This window comes from Heterodontus francisci, chromosome 13 (assembly GCF_036365525.1).
Source record: "Heterodontus francisci isolate sHetFra1 chromosome 13, sHetFra1.hap1, whole genome shotgun sequence".
NCBI lineage: Eukaryota > Metazoa > Chordata > Chondrichthyes > Heterodontiformes > Heterodontidae > Heterodontus > Heterodontus francisci.
This window is the reverse complement of record NC_090383.1, coordinates 4,461,582-4,482,238: the sequence shown is the minus strand read 5'-3', so window position 1 is coordinate 4,482,238 and position 20,657 is coordinate 4,461,582. Positions and strand designations below refer to the sequence as shown.

The 20,657-nt window shown below is 43.2% G+C and overlaps 1 protein-coding gene across 5 annotated transcripts in view; it reads right to left on the bottom strand.

The window, feature by feature from the left end:
- meis1a (Meis homeobox 1 a) overlaps nucleotides 1–20,657 on the bottom strand; it is a 239,070-nt gene that overhangs the window by 28,037 nt on the left and 190,376 nt on the right. For all 5 annotated transcript variants that reach the window (XM_068044269.1, XM_068044268.1, XM_068044271.1 and 2 more), the window contains one exon: nucleotides 11,166–11,305. In XM_068044269.1, coding sequence (XP_067900370.1) covers nucleotides 11,166–11,305 — 140 coding nt within the window. The remainder of the gene's footprint in view (nucleotides 1–11,165; nucleotides 11,306–20,657) is intronic.

The window sequence follows — 20,657 nt, the reverse complement described above, 5'->3', positions numbered from 1 at the left end:
TAAATTTTAGAAGGAGTGGTTCTTACATTTAGTGTAAGGCGGGTGTGCAAGAGTGTGGCTTCCTCTTTAGTGTACTGCTTAAATATTAATCTTTTGATATTCCTGCACTAGACAGAAAGCATTTGTGCCCAGCTTTATAAATGCTTGCATGCAGAAAGGGGAAAATTGGGGTCATTATAATTCAATATAAAGGTGGTGACTGATGTGCTTGGTAGTGCCAAAGAGCTCTGATTTGTAAAAAGTGGATTATTGTGGCTGAAGTTACAGACAGGGTGCCTAAACATGGGAGAGGTTAGCCCATATAACAGCGAAGGTAATTTGGCATGACTGCTTCAGAACACTGCAATCAAGCTGCTGTGTTAAGGTCAAATCTCTAGGACAGAAGAATTGTTTACCTCCATGATTAAGCAGGTTAGAGAGTATTGGCAATGTCATAATATTTGACTGTGCTGTCATCATGCAGTGTCTCATTGGTCTTTGGATATACATCGGCATGTAATAATGCAACAGATGTGCAAAACATGTAAAATTGCATCCAGAAAACAATTCACTGAATGTCTGTCAGTTCAGCCAACTATTCCAAAGCATAATGAAAATCTGCCTCAGCATGAAAAATGCCTTAGAGGTAGCCTCTTCCTGTGGTAAGTAGGAATAAGTGGCTCTTTTTTGCGACTAACATTTTAAGTACCGTATCTTGTTCTTATACCATATTGGATTTCACTATGAGCAGTGTGCTTGCTTCTATCTGGATTGCTACAGACCGAGGGAATAATCAACTTCATCAATGTTTTCACAATATAATAGCATAATATAATTTAGTATAATATTGCACCAAGGATCACAGTAAGAGCCTGTTAGGTCTATTACCAAACATAAATGTATTTTTGTAACTCAAATAAATAGGGTGTTTACCAATTGTATGTTGATCCTCATTCTCTGAACAAAGGTGTTCTCCACACCATGAATTAGCTCCTGCAGTTAGCAAAGTCCATTGAGAAAAATGTACGCCTTACGCCTGCCTCTTTACATTTTGCATTTGAGTGTCCCAGCTCTCTCATAGGAGATTTGCTGTTCAGCTCCTAGGTCCCTCTCCTTTCTCATATCATCTTGTTGGCTGTTTACTACGTCTAAAAGGGAGAGAGATGCAAGTTGACCTGTGGATATCACCATTTGGAGAACAAGAAATACTTGGCATGATATCAAATATTCCTTTGGACTTCCAACACAGTCAATCCACAAATGGATACCACTCCTGAAATAATAATCTTATCCCTCATCTCCAGAGGCAGGAGTAACATATGTAAACCTTTCAGAATATCATCTATATGGACTGGTGTAACTTTCAAGCCAAGAAATGAAAATCATCCTAATTGAATGAGTTTAGACCTAGACAGGTCCTTTCATCTAACTCACTGCAATGACTCCTAGTGGCTTGGCTTATGTGTATTTGCTTTGCCAATCTGGATTCGAAGAAAAGATGAGATGTTATTCTTTTTAGGCTTCACTAACTATCTTTTTATATTTATCTCTCTCATATTTTTACCACTCACCCTCCCCCAGCCTGGAAGGGATAATCGTCTGAGCAGACTACAGTACTCTCCATTTGCCTCGAAGAATGCAGCTCCAACAACACTCGAGAAACTGATGAAGGGTCACTGACCTGAAACGTTAACTCTGTTTCTCTCTCCACAGATGCTGCGAGACCTACTGAGTATTTCCAGCATTTCTTGTTTTTAGCTCAAGAAACTCAACACCAACCAGGACAAAGCAGCCCCCTTGACAGGCACCTCATCCACCACCTTAAACACTCACTCCCTCCATCGCTGGTGCACAGTGGCAGCAGTGTATACCATCTACAAGATGCACTGCAGCAATTCACCAAGCCTCCTTCGACAGCACTTTCCTAACCCATGACCTCTACGACCTAGAAGAACAAGGGCAGCAGGCACATGGGAACACCACCACCTGCAAGTTCCCCTTCGAATCAACACCATCCTGACTTGAAAATATATCGGTCATTCGTTCATTGTCAAAATCCGGGAATTTCCTACCTAACAGCACTGTGGGGGCACCTTCAACACATGAGCTGCAGTGGATCCAAAAGGCAGCTCATTACCACTTTCTCAAGGGCAACTAGAATGTGCAATAAATGTTGGCTTTGCCAGTGATGTTCACATCCCAAGAACAAATAAATAAAAATTTCCAACAGCTGTTGTCAGTTGTGTTTGCTGACCACCCAACTTGAGAAATTATTCAACTTGCACAAGTTGGTTTACGTCCGTATTTCCATCTCCAAGATACAATACCATCTTCTTCCCGCACTCTAGTTCAAAATTCAGAAAACTGGAGTGACGTTGAGTCCAGTGACTCAAATTTGTGATCTTCCAGATGGCACTTATCGGGTCATACTGATTCGTAATATGCTGCCTCATTTCCTTATCAGAAAAGTAAAACTCTAACTATAATCTCAAATCTATGCTTCTTAACTACAAGGATCAGCCATGGCTACTTTCTATGACATCCCTTTAAATAAGAAACGCAGGCTCAGTCTAAAGGTGACGAAAGTTAATTATCGCCACATAATTCACCGCTCCTAACCGAGACATGGCTACATCACAAAGACTATCATTCACACAGATGCATTTAAGCTCCAAAGAATTTCAGATAATTCAACAAAATATTGCCTTATACAAAATCCCCACGAATGAATCCCTAATGTGAAGTTGGAAATTAAAACAGCTATCATATGACCCCCAATAAAACTTAGTTTAATGGAAATCCCAGATTACCAGTACTAAGTTTGGAACTTGGATTGCCTCCATGATGTTGGCATAAGAAAGAAAACTTTTTCTGGTGCTGTTGCAAGCAGCTTATAATGAGAGGTTCCTTGTAATCATGTTGAATGGTATTGCCTCTTCTCTGTTGACTCTTGGACTTCAGCCCAAACAATTTAACAGCCAGTCTATTAACCTAAAGATGATTAGCATAGGACACGGTTCCATTTCTGTTGTGATCAGAAGTCTGTGGCCACGGTAGGAGAGTCCCTCCTGATCAGGTACCCTGTGCCCCACGGAGGGACCCCCAGCAGCAAATGCCACCCCCCTGCCCTCGCAATCGACCCCACTTACCCTCAACCCCTTGCTGGCTAATTGGTCCTGCCGATTCCCGCTCCTACTTACCTGCACTGGGTCTGCTCAATAGTCGCTTCTCCGGGGACTGCTGAAGTCCCAGGAGAGGCCACTGCTCTGGGTGTCACGGCTGGGACTAACGAGCTGCCGGCCCTCAGAGTGGCCAGCAGCTCTTGGAGGCGGGAGATCCTCTCTTAGAGGGGCGGAAGCCATGACTTCAGGCAATTAACTGCCTGAGGACAGTCAATTATGGTCGAGGCTTCCAGGGTTGGCAGTGGTGGGCTTTCCAGCTGGTGGGCGGGGCCACTTCCTCCTCATTAAATCCCAGCCATTGTATATTTTTTGGAGTAGAGCAGGCTAAGAGGAGATTTGATAGAAGAGTTTTGATACAGTAAATAAGGAGAAACTGTTTTAAATGGCTGAAGGATAGATAACCAGAGGGCACAGATTTAAGGTGATTGGTAAAAGAACCAGAAGTGACATGAGGAAAACCCTTTTTATGCAACGAGTGGTTAGTAATGGAATGCACCACCTGATCTGACAGTGTGGTGGATACAGATCCAATAGTAACCTTCAAAAGGGAATTGGATTGATACTTAGAGGGGGAATAATTGCAGGGATATGGGGAAAGAGTGGGGGAGTGGGACTATCTGGGATTGCTGGTCAAAATGCCTCCCTCTGTGCTATACTGTTCCATGATTTAATGATAACTCACTGGGCAGAATTTTGTTCTGCCTTTGGAGATGGACACGGAGGCGGGAGGCCAACAAAATGGCAAGGGGCACTGTTCCCAATTTTGTCCTGGCCTCCTGCCATTTGTCTGGGATGAGGAAGGCCGAGGATGACCTTCCTGCCTCAGGCCATTAAGTGGTCAATTAATAGCCACTTAAGGGCCTCCTCCCACCTCCACTTCAATTTAATGGAAGGTGGAGGGGCCCACCGCTCCGGGGAGACACTGCCAGGTAAAACCTAGAAGCCTCCGAGCAGGGTTGGGGTGGATCTGTCCTTTGGGGGCAATCCAGGGCTCCCGGAGGGCCCCCCAGGCACCGATCACCACTCCCCCCTGCCTGCCCCTCCAGGAAGACAACCCCCATCCTTATCCCCCCCCCCCCACCCTGTCACAGGGCCTGCCTGAATAGCCCTGAAGACCCCCGACCCCACTCACCTTTCCCGGGGTCACCGGTCTCTTTGGTACTGCAGGGCCTCCCAGTGGCAGTGCTGAGCTGCCGGCCTTCTGATTGGCCAACAGTTTTGAAGGCGGGAGCTTGTCCTTTAAAGAGGCGGCGTCCCCGACAGTGTACAGTTAATTGCCTGCCCACCTTCAAATGGCTTTAGGGGTCTGAAGGGCTGAGGTGGGGTCGTCCCCGCCTTCTGGCCTGCCACTGGGACCCCCATCTCCATAATAGAATGCAGCCCACGGTGAGAATAGCATGTTGTTGATTAAATAGTTCCATTAACACCTCTGCTAAAGCATTAAAGAAAAGCCATTCCAAATTAATTCTTTCGATAATCTTTGTGAATTAGTCTTGACTATAAAGCTATAAAGACCCAAGCCTTTGAAGACCTGCTCCATTACTGGAATTACTGCAGGAGAAGATTACACCTGCCCTGTTGCCTTGGCTCTGATCCTCCCAAATGCCTGGGATGGGGGGAGAGGGGTTAATCGCGGGGCCTGTGCCATTTACAATACTGCTGAGATACTTGAGTAGCACACGGATACTCCATTGGGAGCCCAGGAGCTGGTCAGGCCCAAGTCTTATTTTTCAATTTGTTCATGGGATGTGGGCATTGCTGGCTAGGCCAGCATTTATTGCCCTTCCTTAATTGCCCTTGAGAAGGTGGTGGTGAGCCGCCTTCTTGAACCGCTAACAGTCCATCTGGTGTAGGTACAACCACAGTGCTGTTAGGAAGGGAGTTCCATGATTTTGACCCAGAGACAGTGAAGTAACGGCGCTATAGTTCCAAATCAAGATGGTGTGTGGCTTGCAGGGGAACTTGCAGGTGGTGGTGTTCCCATGTATCTGCTGCCCGTGTCCTTCTAGGTGAGTTTGGTAGGTGCTGTCTAAGAAGCCAAATTGAGTTGCTGCAGTGCATCTTCTAGATGGTACATATTGCTGCCACTGTGCGTCAGTGGTGGAGGGAGTGAATGTTTAAGGTGGTGGATGGGGTGCCGATCAACTGGGTTGCTTTGTCCTGGATGATGTCGAACTTCTTGAGTGTTGTTGGAGCTGCACTTATCCAGGCAAGTGGAGAGTATTCCATCATACTCCTGACTTATGGCTTGTGGACAGGTTTTGGGGGAGGCAGGAGGTGAGTTACTTGCTGCAGAATTCCCAGCCTCTGAACTGTTGTTGTAGCCATAGTATTGATATGGCTGGTCCAGTTATGTTTCTGGTCAATGGTAACCCACAGGATTTTGATAGTGGGGGATTCAGTGATGGTAATGCTGTTGAATGTCAAGGGGAGATGGTTAGATTCTCTCTTGTTGGCGGTGGTCACTGCCTGGCACTTGTGTAGCGTGAATGTCACCTGACATTTATCAGCCAAGCTTGAATGTTGTCAATATCTTGCTGCACGTGGGCATGGACTGCTTCAGTGTCTGAGGAGTTGCGATTGCTGAACACTACAATCATTAGCGAAAATCCCCACTTCTGACCTTAACATGGAGGGAAGGTCATTGATGAAGCATCTGAAGATGGTTGATCCTAGGACACTACCCTGAGGAACATCTGCAGTAATGTCCTGGGGCTGAGATGATTAGCCCCCAATAAACACAACCATCTATCTTTCTCTGTGCTAGGTATGACTCCAACCAGTGGAGAGTTTTCCCCCTGATTCCCATTGACTTAAATTTTGCCATGGCTCCTTGATGCCATACTCGGTCAAATACTGCCTTCATGTCAAGGGCAGTCAGTCTCACCTCACCTCCGAAATTCAGCTCTTTTGTCTACATTTGGAGCAAGGCTGTAATGAGGTCTGGACACTTTGAAATTTTTAACTTGCTGTTGCTCCCTCACTGTTGAGTTGTTCCTCTCTCGGAGATGGGATGCCATTGGGGTACGGCATTATGGGAATCACGTCTGGGCACGTCATGGCTTAACACAGACATCCTTAAAACTAGTGAGAATTCCGGAGAAGCCTGTTAGCCCACAATTTCCGCTTGCAAAGGTTATGAATGTCACCATAGGAGAAGAGCAGGCAAATGAAATGACCACCTCAGGGCCTACGTCCCCAGTTGCAACTTGTCAGATCGGCCAGAATGAGGTGGTAACTCAGCACAAATGTACAAATATCTCCCCCATCACCCAGACAGAGGTGATTCCATATCCTAAATGGACCTGACCTTTTAGGCTCCTATCCGTACTGGCTACTTTCACATGTAAAGAAGGCTAAGAAACTTCATCTTAAATAAACAGGTTCAAATTATGGCCTCAGTGAGCCAATTTAATAACTTGGCTTTGTAGCTTTGTACGTAAGCTGCCAATTTTTTGTCTTGAAACTGCATGAACCCTGGTTTCTCGTCAGATTGTTTACACTTTCCAAGATATGAATTATCTGGAAAAGAAATCAAAATTTAAATATTGATGTTACAAAATATCTGTTTTTAAAAATGGCACATTCAGGAAAAAAGCAAATGTGCAAAGACTTAGGACACAGGTTGACGGGAGCTACCCTCTCCACACAGAGCTCCCGAGTTCCATGCTGCTACATTGAGATGTTAAACCACTCTCCACACAAGATAGAAAAGGAAATCACTGATTGAATCACCCTGGGCAATAAGATAGCACATTGTAGCATCTGCTTTCATTAGAGCCTGGCAGGAGGTTAGCAGGCCTGCCTGTCCGTTAGGGTTGATGGTTGCAAGGAAACAACAATGGGGGTGAAAAAAAAAATGCAGTCTCACCCTAAACGCACTGGGCTGGATTTCACTGACCACCCCCGACGTCTGGGTTCATGGCAGGGGGCAGGCAGGAAAATGCCCCCAGGAAGGGGGGGCCGCCACACACCCCGATGCCGGGAGGGCCCGGCCCGATATTGCCGGTGGCAATGAGGCCCCGTGGTGGTCCCCCACTGCACAGGGGGGTGGGAGAGGGGCAGAAGAAAGGTTTTTTTTCCCATTCACTTCAGCTTTAAATATTTAGATTTAACAGGAGGGCTCAAAGCCCTTTAAAAATGGCGTCAGTGCCCGCGCACAGGCAGCTGACACCATTGCCAGGGACAGACAGCCCGCCGCTCCAGGTGATCGGGGGCGGCCCGCCCCAGCTATTTAAATGAGCCGCCGCGCTTCGGATCGCGTCGGCTCTGCGACGTGTGGCCCGCATGGGCGTGCCGCCATTGTTTTCGCCCATCACTGATTTCGGTGTTGTAATTGTAAAACTCAGCCCACCGTTTTTAAACTTCTCTGAAACTGCTTTGTTTATACCTGACAATGCAACGCTACGAGTGTGAGTCAGGAAGAATGGCAGACTGAGATACCCTCGTTTGAATCACTGCGACAATTGAAAATGCGCAGGAATCTTTGAAAGTTGTGAAAACGCTCCCTTTGGCTTGTGTTTTTCGCAGTCCCACCCCGATGATAAAAGCAGTGAGTAATTAAGTCATACAGGAGGAACCAGATTGGAGTACTGATCACTGTGGAGATAGCACGATGGGTTGGATTTTGTTCTCCCCCAGGGGTCAGGTTCTGTGGTGGGGGGGGCAGGGTCTTGAAGATGGCTCCGGGTGAGGCCCATCATGGACTTCAACACTGTGAGGGCCTGCCCCAATCCTCCTGGTGGCAGTGAAGCTCCAAAGTGGCCCCCTAGCTGCAGCCATAGGCCTGAGGCATATACATGGATGATTTCATCTAAATAAGTCACACAACCTGCCAGTGCTCAGTGATAGCATGCAGACAGATCACTGCTAGTGGGGCAGGTGGGTGGTAGTGAGGGACAAACTGGCGGTTTCTTCTGGGGTTGAGTGGGTCAGGACCCAAGGGAGCAGAGGCAATCAAGGGGGAGATGCGGCAGGCGGGGATGGCATTAATTGGCCAGACAAGGGCTAGAAAATCAACACTTGGTAGTAAGATGGATTCCTGGGATGAGAGGGTAATCCAGCCAGGAGTGACTGAGTAGAATGGGCCTGTATTCTCTGGAGTTTCAAAGAATGAGAAGTGATCTCATCGAAACATATAAAATTCTTCGAGGGCTTGGCACTGTAGATGCTGAGGCAGGGTTTCCCCGGCTGCAGAGTCTAGAACCAGAGGTCATGTCTCAGGATAAGGGGTCAGCCATTAGGACTTATATGAGTAGAAATTTCTTCACTCAGAGTGTTATAAACCTTGGTATTCTCTACTCCAGAGGGCTGTGGATGCTCAGTCATTGAGTATATTCAAGACTAGATCAATAGATTTTTGAACACGAAGAGAATCAAGGGATATGGGGATAGGGCAGGAATGTATAGTTGATGTAGAAGATCAGTCATGATCTCTATGACCTGCTCCTGCTTATGTTGTTATGGTACCAGTAGGTTTAGCAGGATGACCAGTGTCAGGGTCCTAGAACTGGCGTTAGCATCCAACTTAAGTATTTTGAGAAGGCGGGAATGCTCACCAATTTTAGGTTCACCTGAAATTGTGTCAGGGAGGCCAAAGCCCAACGGGAAGGCTATTTAAAGAAAAAAACTCAATTGCCAATTTCCCCATTTCCCAGTGTATGTGGGATGATCAGCAACTCCAAATCATCCCTCAATATCTTCAAGAGGGAGGAAAAGGGGGGAAAGAAATGGTCAGAAAAGCATCCTCTTCAAAAATTTGCCCATCCCTGGGCAAATAGGCTGCACTTCTAAAATAAAAACAAGAAATGCTGGAAATACTCAGCAGGTCTGGCAGCATCTGTGGAGAGAGAAACAGAGTTAACGTTTCAGGTCAGTGACCCTTCATCAGAACTGAACTGAAACGTTAACTCTGCTTCTCTCTCCACAGATGCTGCCAGACCTGCTGAGTATTTCCAGGGTTTCTTGTTTTGATTTCAGATTTCCAGCATCCGCAGTATTTTGTTTTGATTATAGACTGCACTTCTACCTTGTTTATAAAAGGTGGGAACCATATGAAGGTTGTTATGCCTGCTGATTGAGTGAAATAAAAGGTGGAAGAATATAATTCATTCTGAGAGCACAATAAGGACTAAAAATATCCTTTATTATCTCCCCTTCCCTGTGCCTCACCCCCAAAAAAAATGCTGAGATAAGGAGCAGAGCAACTGGTATCCAGATATCTTTCACAGGTGAGATCCATGGTTCTCTCACCTTTGGCAATGGATCACTTGTATATAATATTTAAAGGGTTGGATACATATGGCCATCTGTTGGCTTTACCAATAGCAGTATCAAATGCAATGTTACAAGGAATATTTGAAATGAAGACAAAATATTCCCACACAATTGGTTTCGCTGAACCCTTGATGCTTCAGTTGGTTGAAACTGCCATACATTTCAGAAGGCCCCGGGTTTGATCCTTAATACGTTATGGTTCACAAGTTGGATTTTTCCTATATTACAACACTGACTACACTTAACTTCAGTAGCTGTAAAGCAGTTCGGGACATCCTGAGTTTGTGAAAGGTATTGTAGAAATGCAAGACTACCTTTTTGGTTGACTTGGCAACAGGGACAGCACAATTGTCCTCAGTACCTCTGGGGTGGGGAGTGGAAAACAAGCCAAGCTTCTTGTTCCTAAATGACTCTTGGAGAGTCTACAGGTGTGCATCCCACAGTGAGGGCAGGGGAAATACTTACACACTGGGCACGCACATGGCCACCTGAATGAAATAGCAGTGAGTGCCCAGAATCCTTGGAACCATACCTCAGCTGTAGTCAATGCTTCATGGGTTAAAGAGGAGAAGCTAACAGCCAAGAGATTCATAAATACTTTTGTTTTTCTCGACTAATACTCTCTCATCCTCTGCTTTAAAGCAACATATCAAACACCATTCGACTATCAGTTGGCTAAAGTTATAGCTGCATGCTACCAGAGCGAAAAGTTCGGAATGTTCCCCTTTATTTAACATGATTTCCCCCTGGACAACAATTTAAAAATAATTCAGAATGGATTGGCAAAGGTAAACAATAGAATTTTCAGTCCCCTTTAAAGAAGTTGTTACGAGTCAGTGTGCCACATAATACCTGTGTGCAAATGCTACTGTGTTTGCTTCAGATTTCTCTTATCTACTATATAGTACAGGCATTAACACTTCCACTAAAACAGTGAAGAAAAGAATTCCAGAGAAAGCATTATTATTCTTACACCACTATCTCATAGCATGTTGGTACCAAGATTTTGTTTGGCCCCAACTTTAAAACTCTGAAATTACCTTCATTTCCAATACATGAAGAGATGTGAACAGCCTTTATTTTTTACTCTTTTCCTAATCTTGAAAGGTTCTAGTCAAAATATTATCAAGACTTGACCATAGTAAAGGAAAACAGAAATTCTAGCTCAAGAGAGAAGTAACCCAAGTCTTTTATTAACAAGTCACAGTTGGTTAAAATAAAAAAAATGACAGGTGAAAAATATTGCCAAAGGTGTTTAGTAATGAAAGAGAATCTCATTTGTCCCACCGCACCTGAACTCCAAGCCTGAACCTGTTAGTTAGACAAGCACTTATTAGTGACTTAGGCACATCAAGCGCTACCTCAGAAAGTAACTTCCAACTTTGCTGTGTTCCCAAAGCAATCCCAAACTTTTTGACAGGTAATAAAAGTTTACAGCAAATCCACACCAAGCCATGCACCAGGAAGTTTTCACAGTAGCAGAGAGTAAAGCTGGGAAGAAAAACTCTAAAATTCAAATCAATAAATAAATATTAATGTCTAATTCGCCTTTTAAGATAAAATGCCCTTAAAGAAGGGCATCAGAACGAAGAGTTATTATTCAATAAAAAAAGTCTAAAAAGTTTGAAAATATCACATAAGGTAAACTGATTAGTTTTGTTACAACAGTAAAATCCTATTTTAATTTAGTGGTCAGTCACTCCCAGCATTCAGTGTCAATTTATTTACCAGGTAATGGCTCTCCCAGTGAATGGCTTGAGGATGATTTTCGCCTGTGCGACTTGAATACAGTTACTATTGGGGACTTGCCTGCTCGATTAGATTGGTCAATCATAGGCTGGACTATCCTTCTCCTGGCATTTATGAACCTGTGTGAAAGAACCAAAAAAAAAAGTTACTTTGACGCAGTTAAAAAAAAAACAAGCTGAAGCTTTAATAACCTTGAACAGCAATGAATGGAGTAGGTACATTTAGATTCCTAGCCTGCATTTTGTTTCAATGTCCGCACTAGACCCCTGTAACCTCTGCTGACCCACTGCAAGTGCAGGTTCAGGGGTGCAGCTTTTGATTTATGTCCTCCTGTTTTTTGCCACAGCTGGACATTTCCATTTCATCTTTTAGAGAGGGGAATAATTAGACTTTCTCAGAAACAATACCCAACACTGAACTCTCTTCTCCTTTCAAAACAAAATAATTGCGGCTGATAAAGAAACATCACTCATATGAGCATCTGTTGCCTCACCCAATTAGTGAAGAATCTCCCCTTTGTCCCACTCACTTACCGTTTTCAGTAACCCCCACCCCCCCGTTCCTTCTACGCTACTAACTCCATTTTGAGGCCTGCGTTAAGAAAATGAACTGTGGTGGTGGTATGCCTTCAAAAAAAAAGGGGAATGTCTGGAGTTTTTATCACCAGTAACTCATACTGCCGAGGGAGACCAGCGCCAAGCATTCCATTTAAAGCTTCTGTCTTTTTCCTCCCCTCCCCTTTATGTAAAGTTTAGGGTCAAACAGAGGTCACAGCTATACAACTACTGACCTTACAACTCCAGTTTTCAGCAAAGGTTTACAGCCTAGTTCTACAAAAAAAAATCCACATAAAATCTTTCTGGGGATGTAGTGAAGGGGGTGAATAAAAATGAGTGAGCACATTTGGAAGAACCTTTAATGTATAGCTGATGCAACCATCTGTGGAAAACCTGCTTTTCAACCTTATGTCAAGCTTGCATCAGAGGGCCAGGGGGAAAACTGGTCAAAGGAGCCAGAACTCCCATGAAGAGAGTTCAAACTGATTCTGGAGGAGGAGATTCAACTTTCAAATAACCTACTTGTAGTGCAATATTGGTCTTTATGCACTCTCTTGTTTTTCTTCAGCTAGGCTGGAGGAGAGCAAATTCATAGTCAGAACACCACTTCATTATGCAAAGTGCTTAACTTTGTTTAGAGGCACACTTAACATTAGCGGAAACACAGGTAAGCAATCCTTTGAAAATAAGACCGTGGAATTTAAGAAAAAAAAGAGTAATATTAGTCATACGGCTTCTTGAATCTGCTCTGTCATTCACTGCTGGCGGAACTTTTACATTGACTCCACTTTCCCACCCTATATCCCTTAGGAACATTGGAACAGAAACAGGCCACTTACCCCCTCAAGCCTGTTCAATGAGATGATGAAAAGAAATCATTCAGTTCAGGTAACCAATGGATTTAATCTTCTCTGTGCACTAACCTGAATACCAGTTAATTTGCCTGGATTTTGCAGTTGTAATGTTGATGAAACTGTCAGCGTTCACCGTCATTATAACTGTAAAACTGACAGCAACTTCTGGAGTCTGCACATGTGCCGTCAAATGCAGAAATCCAGACGTTGTTGTCGGTGGTTCTTTGCTCCTCCACAGTGTGCACTGCTGAAGTCCTACAGATGGCAATCTTTAGAAATCACTTGAACTGACACGAACTTGCACTTTTATGCAGTTAGTCTCGCTGTAAAAACCCGTGAGAAAGTTAAGCCTTGTTAGATTAGATTATGATTAGATTAGATTAGATTTTAGATTAGATTAGATTAGATTAGAGATACAGCACGGAAACAGGCCCTTCGGCCCACCGAGTCTGTGCCGACCAGCAACCACCCATTTATACTAATCCTACACTAATCCCATATTCCTACCAAACATCCCCATCTGTCCCTATATTTCCCTACTACCTACCTATACTAGTGACAATTTATAATGGCCAATTTACCTACCAACCTGCAAGTCTTTTGGCTTGTGGGAGGAAACCGGAGCACCCGGAGAAAACCCACGCAGACACAGGGAGAACTTGCAAACTCCACACAGGCAGTACCCAGAATCGAACCCGGGTCCCTGGAGCTGTGAGGCTGCAGTGCTAACCACTGCGCCACTGTGCCGCCCCTATGTAATAATGTTGAATGAAATATAACTGGGTTTTCAACGGCATACTTGTTTCATAATTACTGCTAACCCCACTCTCTGGCACTGAAAAACTAATTTTATATTTGTGGGATATCAAATTTCTCTATGATGATAAAATTACACAAAGTTTTAAAATACAGAAATATTTTTTAAAGTTTGTTGGTGATATTTCAGCTTCTACCTTAACCCCATGTATTTATTCTCTCTCTGTAAAATGATTAGAAAGTGAAGGATGATCAGTGCATTGGTCTGAAGGGACCCCCACCACCTCGTCCCCTTCCCACAGCACCTTCCCCTGCAATCGCAGGAGGTGTAATACCTGCCCTTTTACCTCCTCTCTCCTCACTATCCAAGGCCCCAAACACTCCTTCCAGGTGAAGCAGTGATTTACTTGTACTTCTTTCAATTTAGTATACTATATTCACTGTTCATAAGACGGTCTCCTCTACACTGGGGAGATCAAATATAGATTGGGTGACTGCTTTGCTGAACACCTCTGCTCAGTCTGCAAAGCCCGAGCTTCCGGTTGCTTGTCATTTTAACTCACCAGCCTGCTCTCACGCAGACATTTCTGTCCTCAGTCTGCTGCAGTGTTCCAGTGAAGCTCAATGCAAGCTTCTGATTAGGCACTTTACAGCCTTCTGGACTCAACACTTTCAACACTTAACAATTTCAGCCCATGACCCCCATTTTGTCTTTTTTTTACACCATATGCCAGTCTTAAACTTGTTTTTCATGTTTGTGTGTTCAAACGGAGCTGTTCATTATTCTGCCATTAACACTCTCTCTGGACAAATGCTTTGTCTTTCACTACAATTATTACTACTCCCTTTGCCTTTTGTTCCATGACATCTTTGTCATTTAATCTCTCCCATCCTCTAACATATCGCAGATGTTCCCTTATGTTCTTCCTGCCTTCCCCTTTTCAACAGCGCAAAACCCATCACATTTCTGCCTTCCTTCAGTTCTGAAGGAGAATCATATCCAACTCGAAATGTCAACTCTGTTTCACTCCCCACAGATGCTGCCAGACCTGAATATTTCCAGAATTTTCTATTTTTATTTCAGATTTCCAGCACCTACAGTATTTTGTTTTCATTTTACTTCCTGGTTTGCTGCCTGTGAGAATTCTGCAAAGTGATTGGTTACTTAGCCTGCTTGATGACATGACTGTTGCTGAATGCTGGAGATCCCCTTGACTTGGCGCCAGATTCAAACTGATGGCGGGGGAAGAGGAAATCCAAGGTTCACAGATTGCTAGGTCTTTGTGGGCAGCTTTCCTCGAGGTCAGTGGTGAGTGCTGTTGCTTTACCGCTGACTGTGAAATCCTGGCCAATATGTTTCCAAAAGCCTCTGTCTGCACTACTGTAAAGAGTTTTAAAATAATGCAGACACTAATTTATGCAAATGCATTGTTCTGTGTACTAGATCCGTGTAGTAGAGGAAATTAAACCCATTGAAGTTATTTACACAATTTCGCATGGATGAATTTTTAAAATGCCTTATTTGAAAAAGAACTTTCATAATGTATTACCCACCCTTTTCATATGTACATGTTTACTGTTCCTGTGTGCTGCTATACAAATATACTGCCCATGGTTTGGTGGTAAAAACAACCTACATGTTTGGGAATGGATTCTCACTTCATCACATCTGGGTGCAAAGGGTAAGTATCTACTTGCCTACAAGGACAGTGACAAAATAGCCTGAGCCAGTTTAGTCATCCTTGCACACTTTCTTTGCCACAGGTTAACTGGTGAGAACAGCTAACCAGCCCACTCACTTGGTCAAACGAATATACAATTTGTATAGGGGAATGTGTGTGGTGTGTGCATGTGTGTGTGGTGGAATCTACAGATAAAGCCACTTACAAAAAAACAATAAAAGGGAGAAATTAAGGAAAATGCTGATCAGAGAGACCCCCCGTCCCCCTCCCCCATTGTTAAAGATAAAAGCAATTTGGGGTGCTAATGCTGCTGCAGGTAGATGCCTTGTTGCAGGACCTTCCACCTTTCAGTCACTAATCATGAAGTATGGAGAAAGGGAAGGGAATTTTTTTAAATTTAAAAATATAAATAAAATTCGTGTCTATGCAGATTTACTGCGGGTAATGGAATTCACAGCACTGACCATTATAAAATCTTCCAGTATTCCACTGTAATCTCCACCCCTCCAGTAGCCCAGATGCTTTTAAAAAAAAAAATCACACCAACAATATTCATTGCAGCCCCACAGCAACCCTCGTTGACATGGCATCATTACTCCACCTTAGTCAGCAATAGGGTACAGCTGCTCTAAATATAGCACCAGCCTTATTAAAGCAAAAACTTTGCCCGACTTGCCATAAGCAAAAAGTAGTATTTAGTCCTAATTGACCGCCTCTCAGTCTGCCCCCAACATAGTACAACGAATAATTTCATAATACAATGAGTTGAAAAGAGTCTTTCCAAAAGCAACCCCCGACCAAATGAATAATAACATTCTAATCAAGGTTTCATGTTTGTTGCTATGCATTAAACTTAAAGGCCAGACAGAAAATCCAGCTCAAGTGCTTTATATATTTTCAGAGCTTGGACTGATCCATGAACTACTTTGAAATCAGTCGTACTTGGAAGCAACGTGTGATCGTGCAGCAATCTTAAAGGGACAGTGCAGCAATCTTAAAGGGACCACGCACTGCAACAAATGGGCCGCACACAGAGAAGGGACATTAGAGGGAACACTGCTTAGAAGTTCTCACATACGGCTCTGTCTGCTATGGAAGGCAGCCATTAAACTGTATTAGGCCCCAGATTTAATTATTGGAATATTTTATTTGTAGTATTTTCTTTAGAAACAGAGATTTTTTACATGGAACTGTGATGTTTATCATAACTAGGGGCTGCAAGGTTGACTAATTCTTTCCTGTAATTAAAGGCACAGGTGTATAAGACCCACTGTATGAATAAGGCAATTACTTTTTATTTTAAAAGAAACTGCTTCATCATTAGCTCCTTTTGTTACACAACGAATCAGGATAAAAATAAATAAATATCACAGGAAAGAATTAGGCTAAGGATGGTGAAGGTTATCTCTATTATGTCGTCCTGAAAGCATTTTTTTTTGTCATCAACGCAGCTAAAGAACACCCTTTCATCTGTGCAAGCCAACATTCCGTTTCCATGCCTAGAGATATATAAACCGCTCCCCACCCCCTTCAATGACATACCGAGTCTTCAGAATTCCTCTCCTAGCAGGAAGCCAGTGGAACTAAAGGTTTCCTGTGAATTTCTGAAACCAAAGCACAACTGTCACTATTTTCTATGGCATTCTACTAACTCTGTTATCCTGGAAAATGCAATTACATTGTGGCTGAAAAGGACAATGCTCTTTAAAGGGTGGTGCAATACATTTGGTGTCAGAAACATACGCTTGCACCTTCTTACTCGCACATGCAGAAGGTTTGGCAAGAAGCAACACGTGCTTTTCCCCCTTATTTTGGGAGTTACTTGTTTTCAATATCCTCAGATTTAGCTGCGGTGAAAGTTGTAATAACACAGTACTGAAAAAAGACAAGACGAAATAACTCATCTCAGAAGCTTAACTGGATAAACATCCAGCACTCATTTTTGCCAACATTTGCCAAATCAACAACTTATCTCGGTGAACTCAGAACAAATTTTGCAAGAAGAGCCTATTGGGACCACTTCTACCTCCACAATGTGTAAGCTACAGCAAGACACAAAGACACTTCCCAGCTGGTCAACGCAATAAAGCGACAGAATGTTCTCGCTCCACCCACCAGGGTCATTCTTAGGTCAGCTTCTCAACCCTTTAATAAGTGTTTAAATAAACTGGTTCAGCTGTTGTTTCTGCAGAGCCCATTAGTCTTCCATCTTGCTCTCTCTGCAATCATACCACAACATGCCTTGCACTTGGATGCACACGCTTGAAATCCAGCCCTCAAAACAGTATGGCCAAGTTAAGCCCTCCATAATGTGACTGATTCTAAAAGCGTTGCAGCACGTTTTAACTTATAATGATCCACAGAAAGCTGCAATCATATATCAGCATGCTGCAACGAAATAAAACTGCATTATCATTCTGGCAGCTTTTTCCACATTACCACAAGTGCAAAAGGTGAAAATTGGGATAAAGCATCTTAGGGGTTCAGAAAAGCATTCTGATACCTTCCTGTCCGAGAAAGAAAATTGCATTTATGTGGCATGATTTCTTTGCAAATGGAGCACTCAATTTTATCTGCATATTTATATAAAAATCAACGAAAGCTGTTGTTACACTTACTTATTTTATCATGAATACCAATCTGAAACCATAAATTGCAATATCTCTTCAGAGGCCAGCCTTCAATCAAGACATTTACCTTTTCCTTTTTACCATTATTTTGAAGCCTGGATCAACCATTTGTCATGCTTACTTTATAATGGGAATAACACTTGTACTTGTGTAGCACCTTATATTGAGCCGTTTTCAAATACTTCACATACAATGCATTATATTTTTTTAATAGTCACATGAATTGTGTAGGCAAACATGACAGCCATTTTTGTGTTCGCCAATTAAGTGAATGGCCTGTTCATCCATTTTCAGTGGCATTGATTAAGCAAGGAATTTCGGACAGGTCACTGGGAGAAATCTGCTCTTTGTACAACAGCACCTTGGAATCTTTAACTTGGCCAGGTAGATGGGATCATAGTCTAACGTCTAAAGTAATAGCTTGCCTCTAAATATAGGAGCAGTCCTTCAGCCCTGCTCTGGAGCAGCAACCTAGATTCTCAATCGAGTGAAATCAAATGATCTGGCACTATCAGCACATGGGGCTTTGGTAAATGTGGTTCCTTCCAATGATTGATTGTATGACATTTTCAGAAGCCTAAACAAAGCCACAGAGATCTAATAGACACAGTACTAGAACAACAAGAGGCCACACAAATCCCAGTGTCAGCAACAGGGTCTGTAGTTTCACAGTATGAGTTCAGCGTTGATGCAACAGTTGTAGCTACTTAGCAAAGCAAAGAATTTCCTTTTATGTCCTGTGATATTTCACAAAAGATTACCTTTCCTAGTCAATTGCTGCTTCCAACAGGCACATATTCCTCCACTTACAGTGAAAGATTTGAGCATACTGACAATTGGAGAATTTCCACTCCCATTTTACCAGGTGGAAGTTTATTGTAGTAATCCAATTATACTCCTAAATAATTTGTTTCTTCCTCCCTATTTGCTTTCTTTTAAGTTAAATCCCAACTATTTTGATAACATGACGCCAGATCAGAGATTGTTTAATAATGGCAGGATTTACCTTATTTAAATATATATAATATACATATATTGCCCGAACGGGGAGATTTTATCACCAACAAAAATTAAACATTTACTTTAAGCTGGCTATTTTCTCTAAAATGGGCAAATGATGAAGCAATTTGAGTTTGCTGGTTAAAATTGCATTCTGTGATAGTGAAGAAAGGCACTTGTTTAAATAGTGTTTTATGTCACTCAGAGCAATGCAAAATGCTTCAGAAACAATGGGCTGAAACGCAACCTCTAAAAAGAGTTGGGTTGAGATCAGATGGGATATTAAAACTTTAAAAATCTCAAACCCGCCCACATCCTGCCAACTTCAGGAATTAACAGAGGCGGGACTAGGGGCAGGGGGCCAATCTCCACCCAGGAGGTGGATTGGCTATTTAAATATTTTAATGAGATTGGCAGTTATTTGCAGTTTTAACTCTGGTCGGCATGTTTCTCCAGGCCTTGGGAAACCCTGAGGCTGAAGGGAGACAAGGATAGCTTCGGGGAGAAGGGGTCGATGATTGGTTAATGGACAGGAAGCAAAGAATGGGCATAAACAGGGAATTTTCAAGTTGGCAGACAGTGAATAGTGGAGTGCCACAAGGATCAGTGCGGGGGCCTCAGCTATTTACACTCTATATTAATGGCTTAAATGAAGAGACAGAGAGTAATGTATCTAAGTTTGCTGATGATACAAAGGTAGATGGAAAGGTAAGCTGTGGGAAAGACACAGAGAGGCTGCAAAGAGATATAGACAGGTTAAATGAGTGGGCAACAAGATGGCAGATGATACGAAACTTGGAAGCATTGTGAATTGTGAGGTGGGACAAGGAGTAGAAGAGCAAGGAAGTTATGTTGAACTGGGATAAGACACTAGTTCGGCCTCAGCTGGAGTATTGCGTCCAATTCTGGGAGCCGTGCTTTAGAGAAGACGTGAGGGCATTGGAGACAGTACAGAAAAGATTCACGGGAATGGTCCCAGGGATGAGGAATTTCAGTTATGAAGACACATTGGAGAAGTTAGGACTGTTTTCCTTGGAGAAGAGAACGCTGAGAGGTGATTTGATATTCAAAATCATGAGGGGTCTGGACAGAGTAGATAGAGAGAAACTGTTCCCACTCATGAAAGGATTGAGAACGAGGGGGCACAGATTTAAAGTATTTGTTAAGAGAAGCAAAAGTGACATGAGGAAAAACTTTTTCACGCAGAGAGTGGTTAAGGTCTGGAATGCACTGCCTGAGAGTGTGGTGGAGGCAGGTTCAATTGAAGCATTCAAAAGGGAATTAGACTGTTTTATGAAAAGGAAGAATGTGCAGGGTTAAGGGGAGAAGGTGAGGGAATGGAACTGTGTGAATTGCTCTTTTGGAGAGCGGGTGCAGACACGATGGGCCAAATGGCCTCCTTCTGCACTGTAACAATTCTGTGATTCTATGATTCTGTAAGTATAATGTAGGGACATGTGAAGTTATTCATTTTGGCCGTAAGAATAGAAAAGCAGAATATTTTTTAAAAGGTGTGAAACTTGTAACTGATGTTCAAAGAGACTTGAGGGTGCTTGTGCAAGGAATGAAGTAAGTTAGCGCGCTGTAGCAAGCAATTAGGAAGGCAAATAGCATGTTGGCCTTTATTGCAAGGGGATCGGAGTACAGGAATAAGGAAGTCTTGCTACAGTTGTACAGGGTTTTGGTGAGACTGCACCTGGAATACTGTGTGCAGTTTTGGTCTCCACATTGAAGAAAGGATATACTTGCACTGAAGGCAGTACAGCGAAGATTTACTAAATTGGTCCCTGGGATGAGGGAGTTGTCCTATGATCAGAGACTGAGTAAATTGGGCCTGTATTCTCTGGAATTTAGAAGAGTGAGAGGCGATATCATTGAAACATACAAGATTCTAAAGGGGCTGGACAGGGTACATGCTGAGAGATTGTTTCCACTGGTCAGGGAATCTAAAACACAGGGCCATAGTCTCACATAAGGGGCTGATCATTTAGGA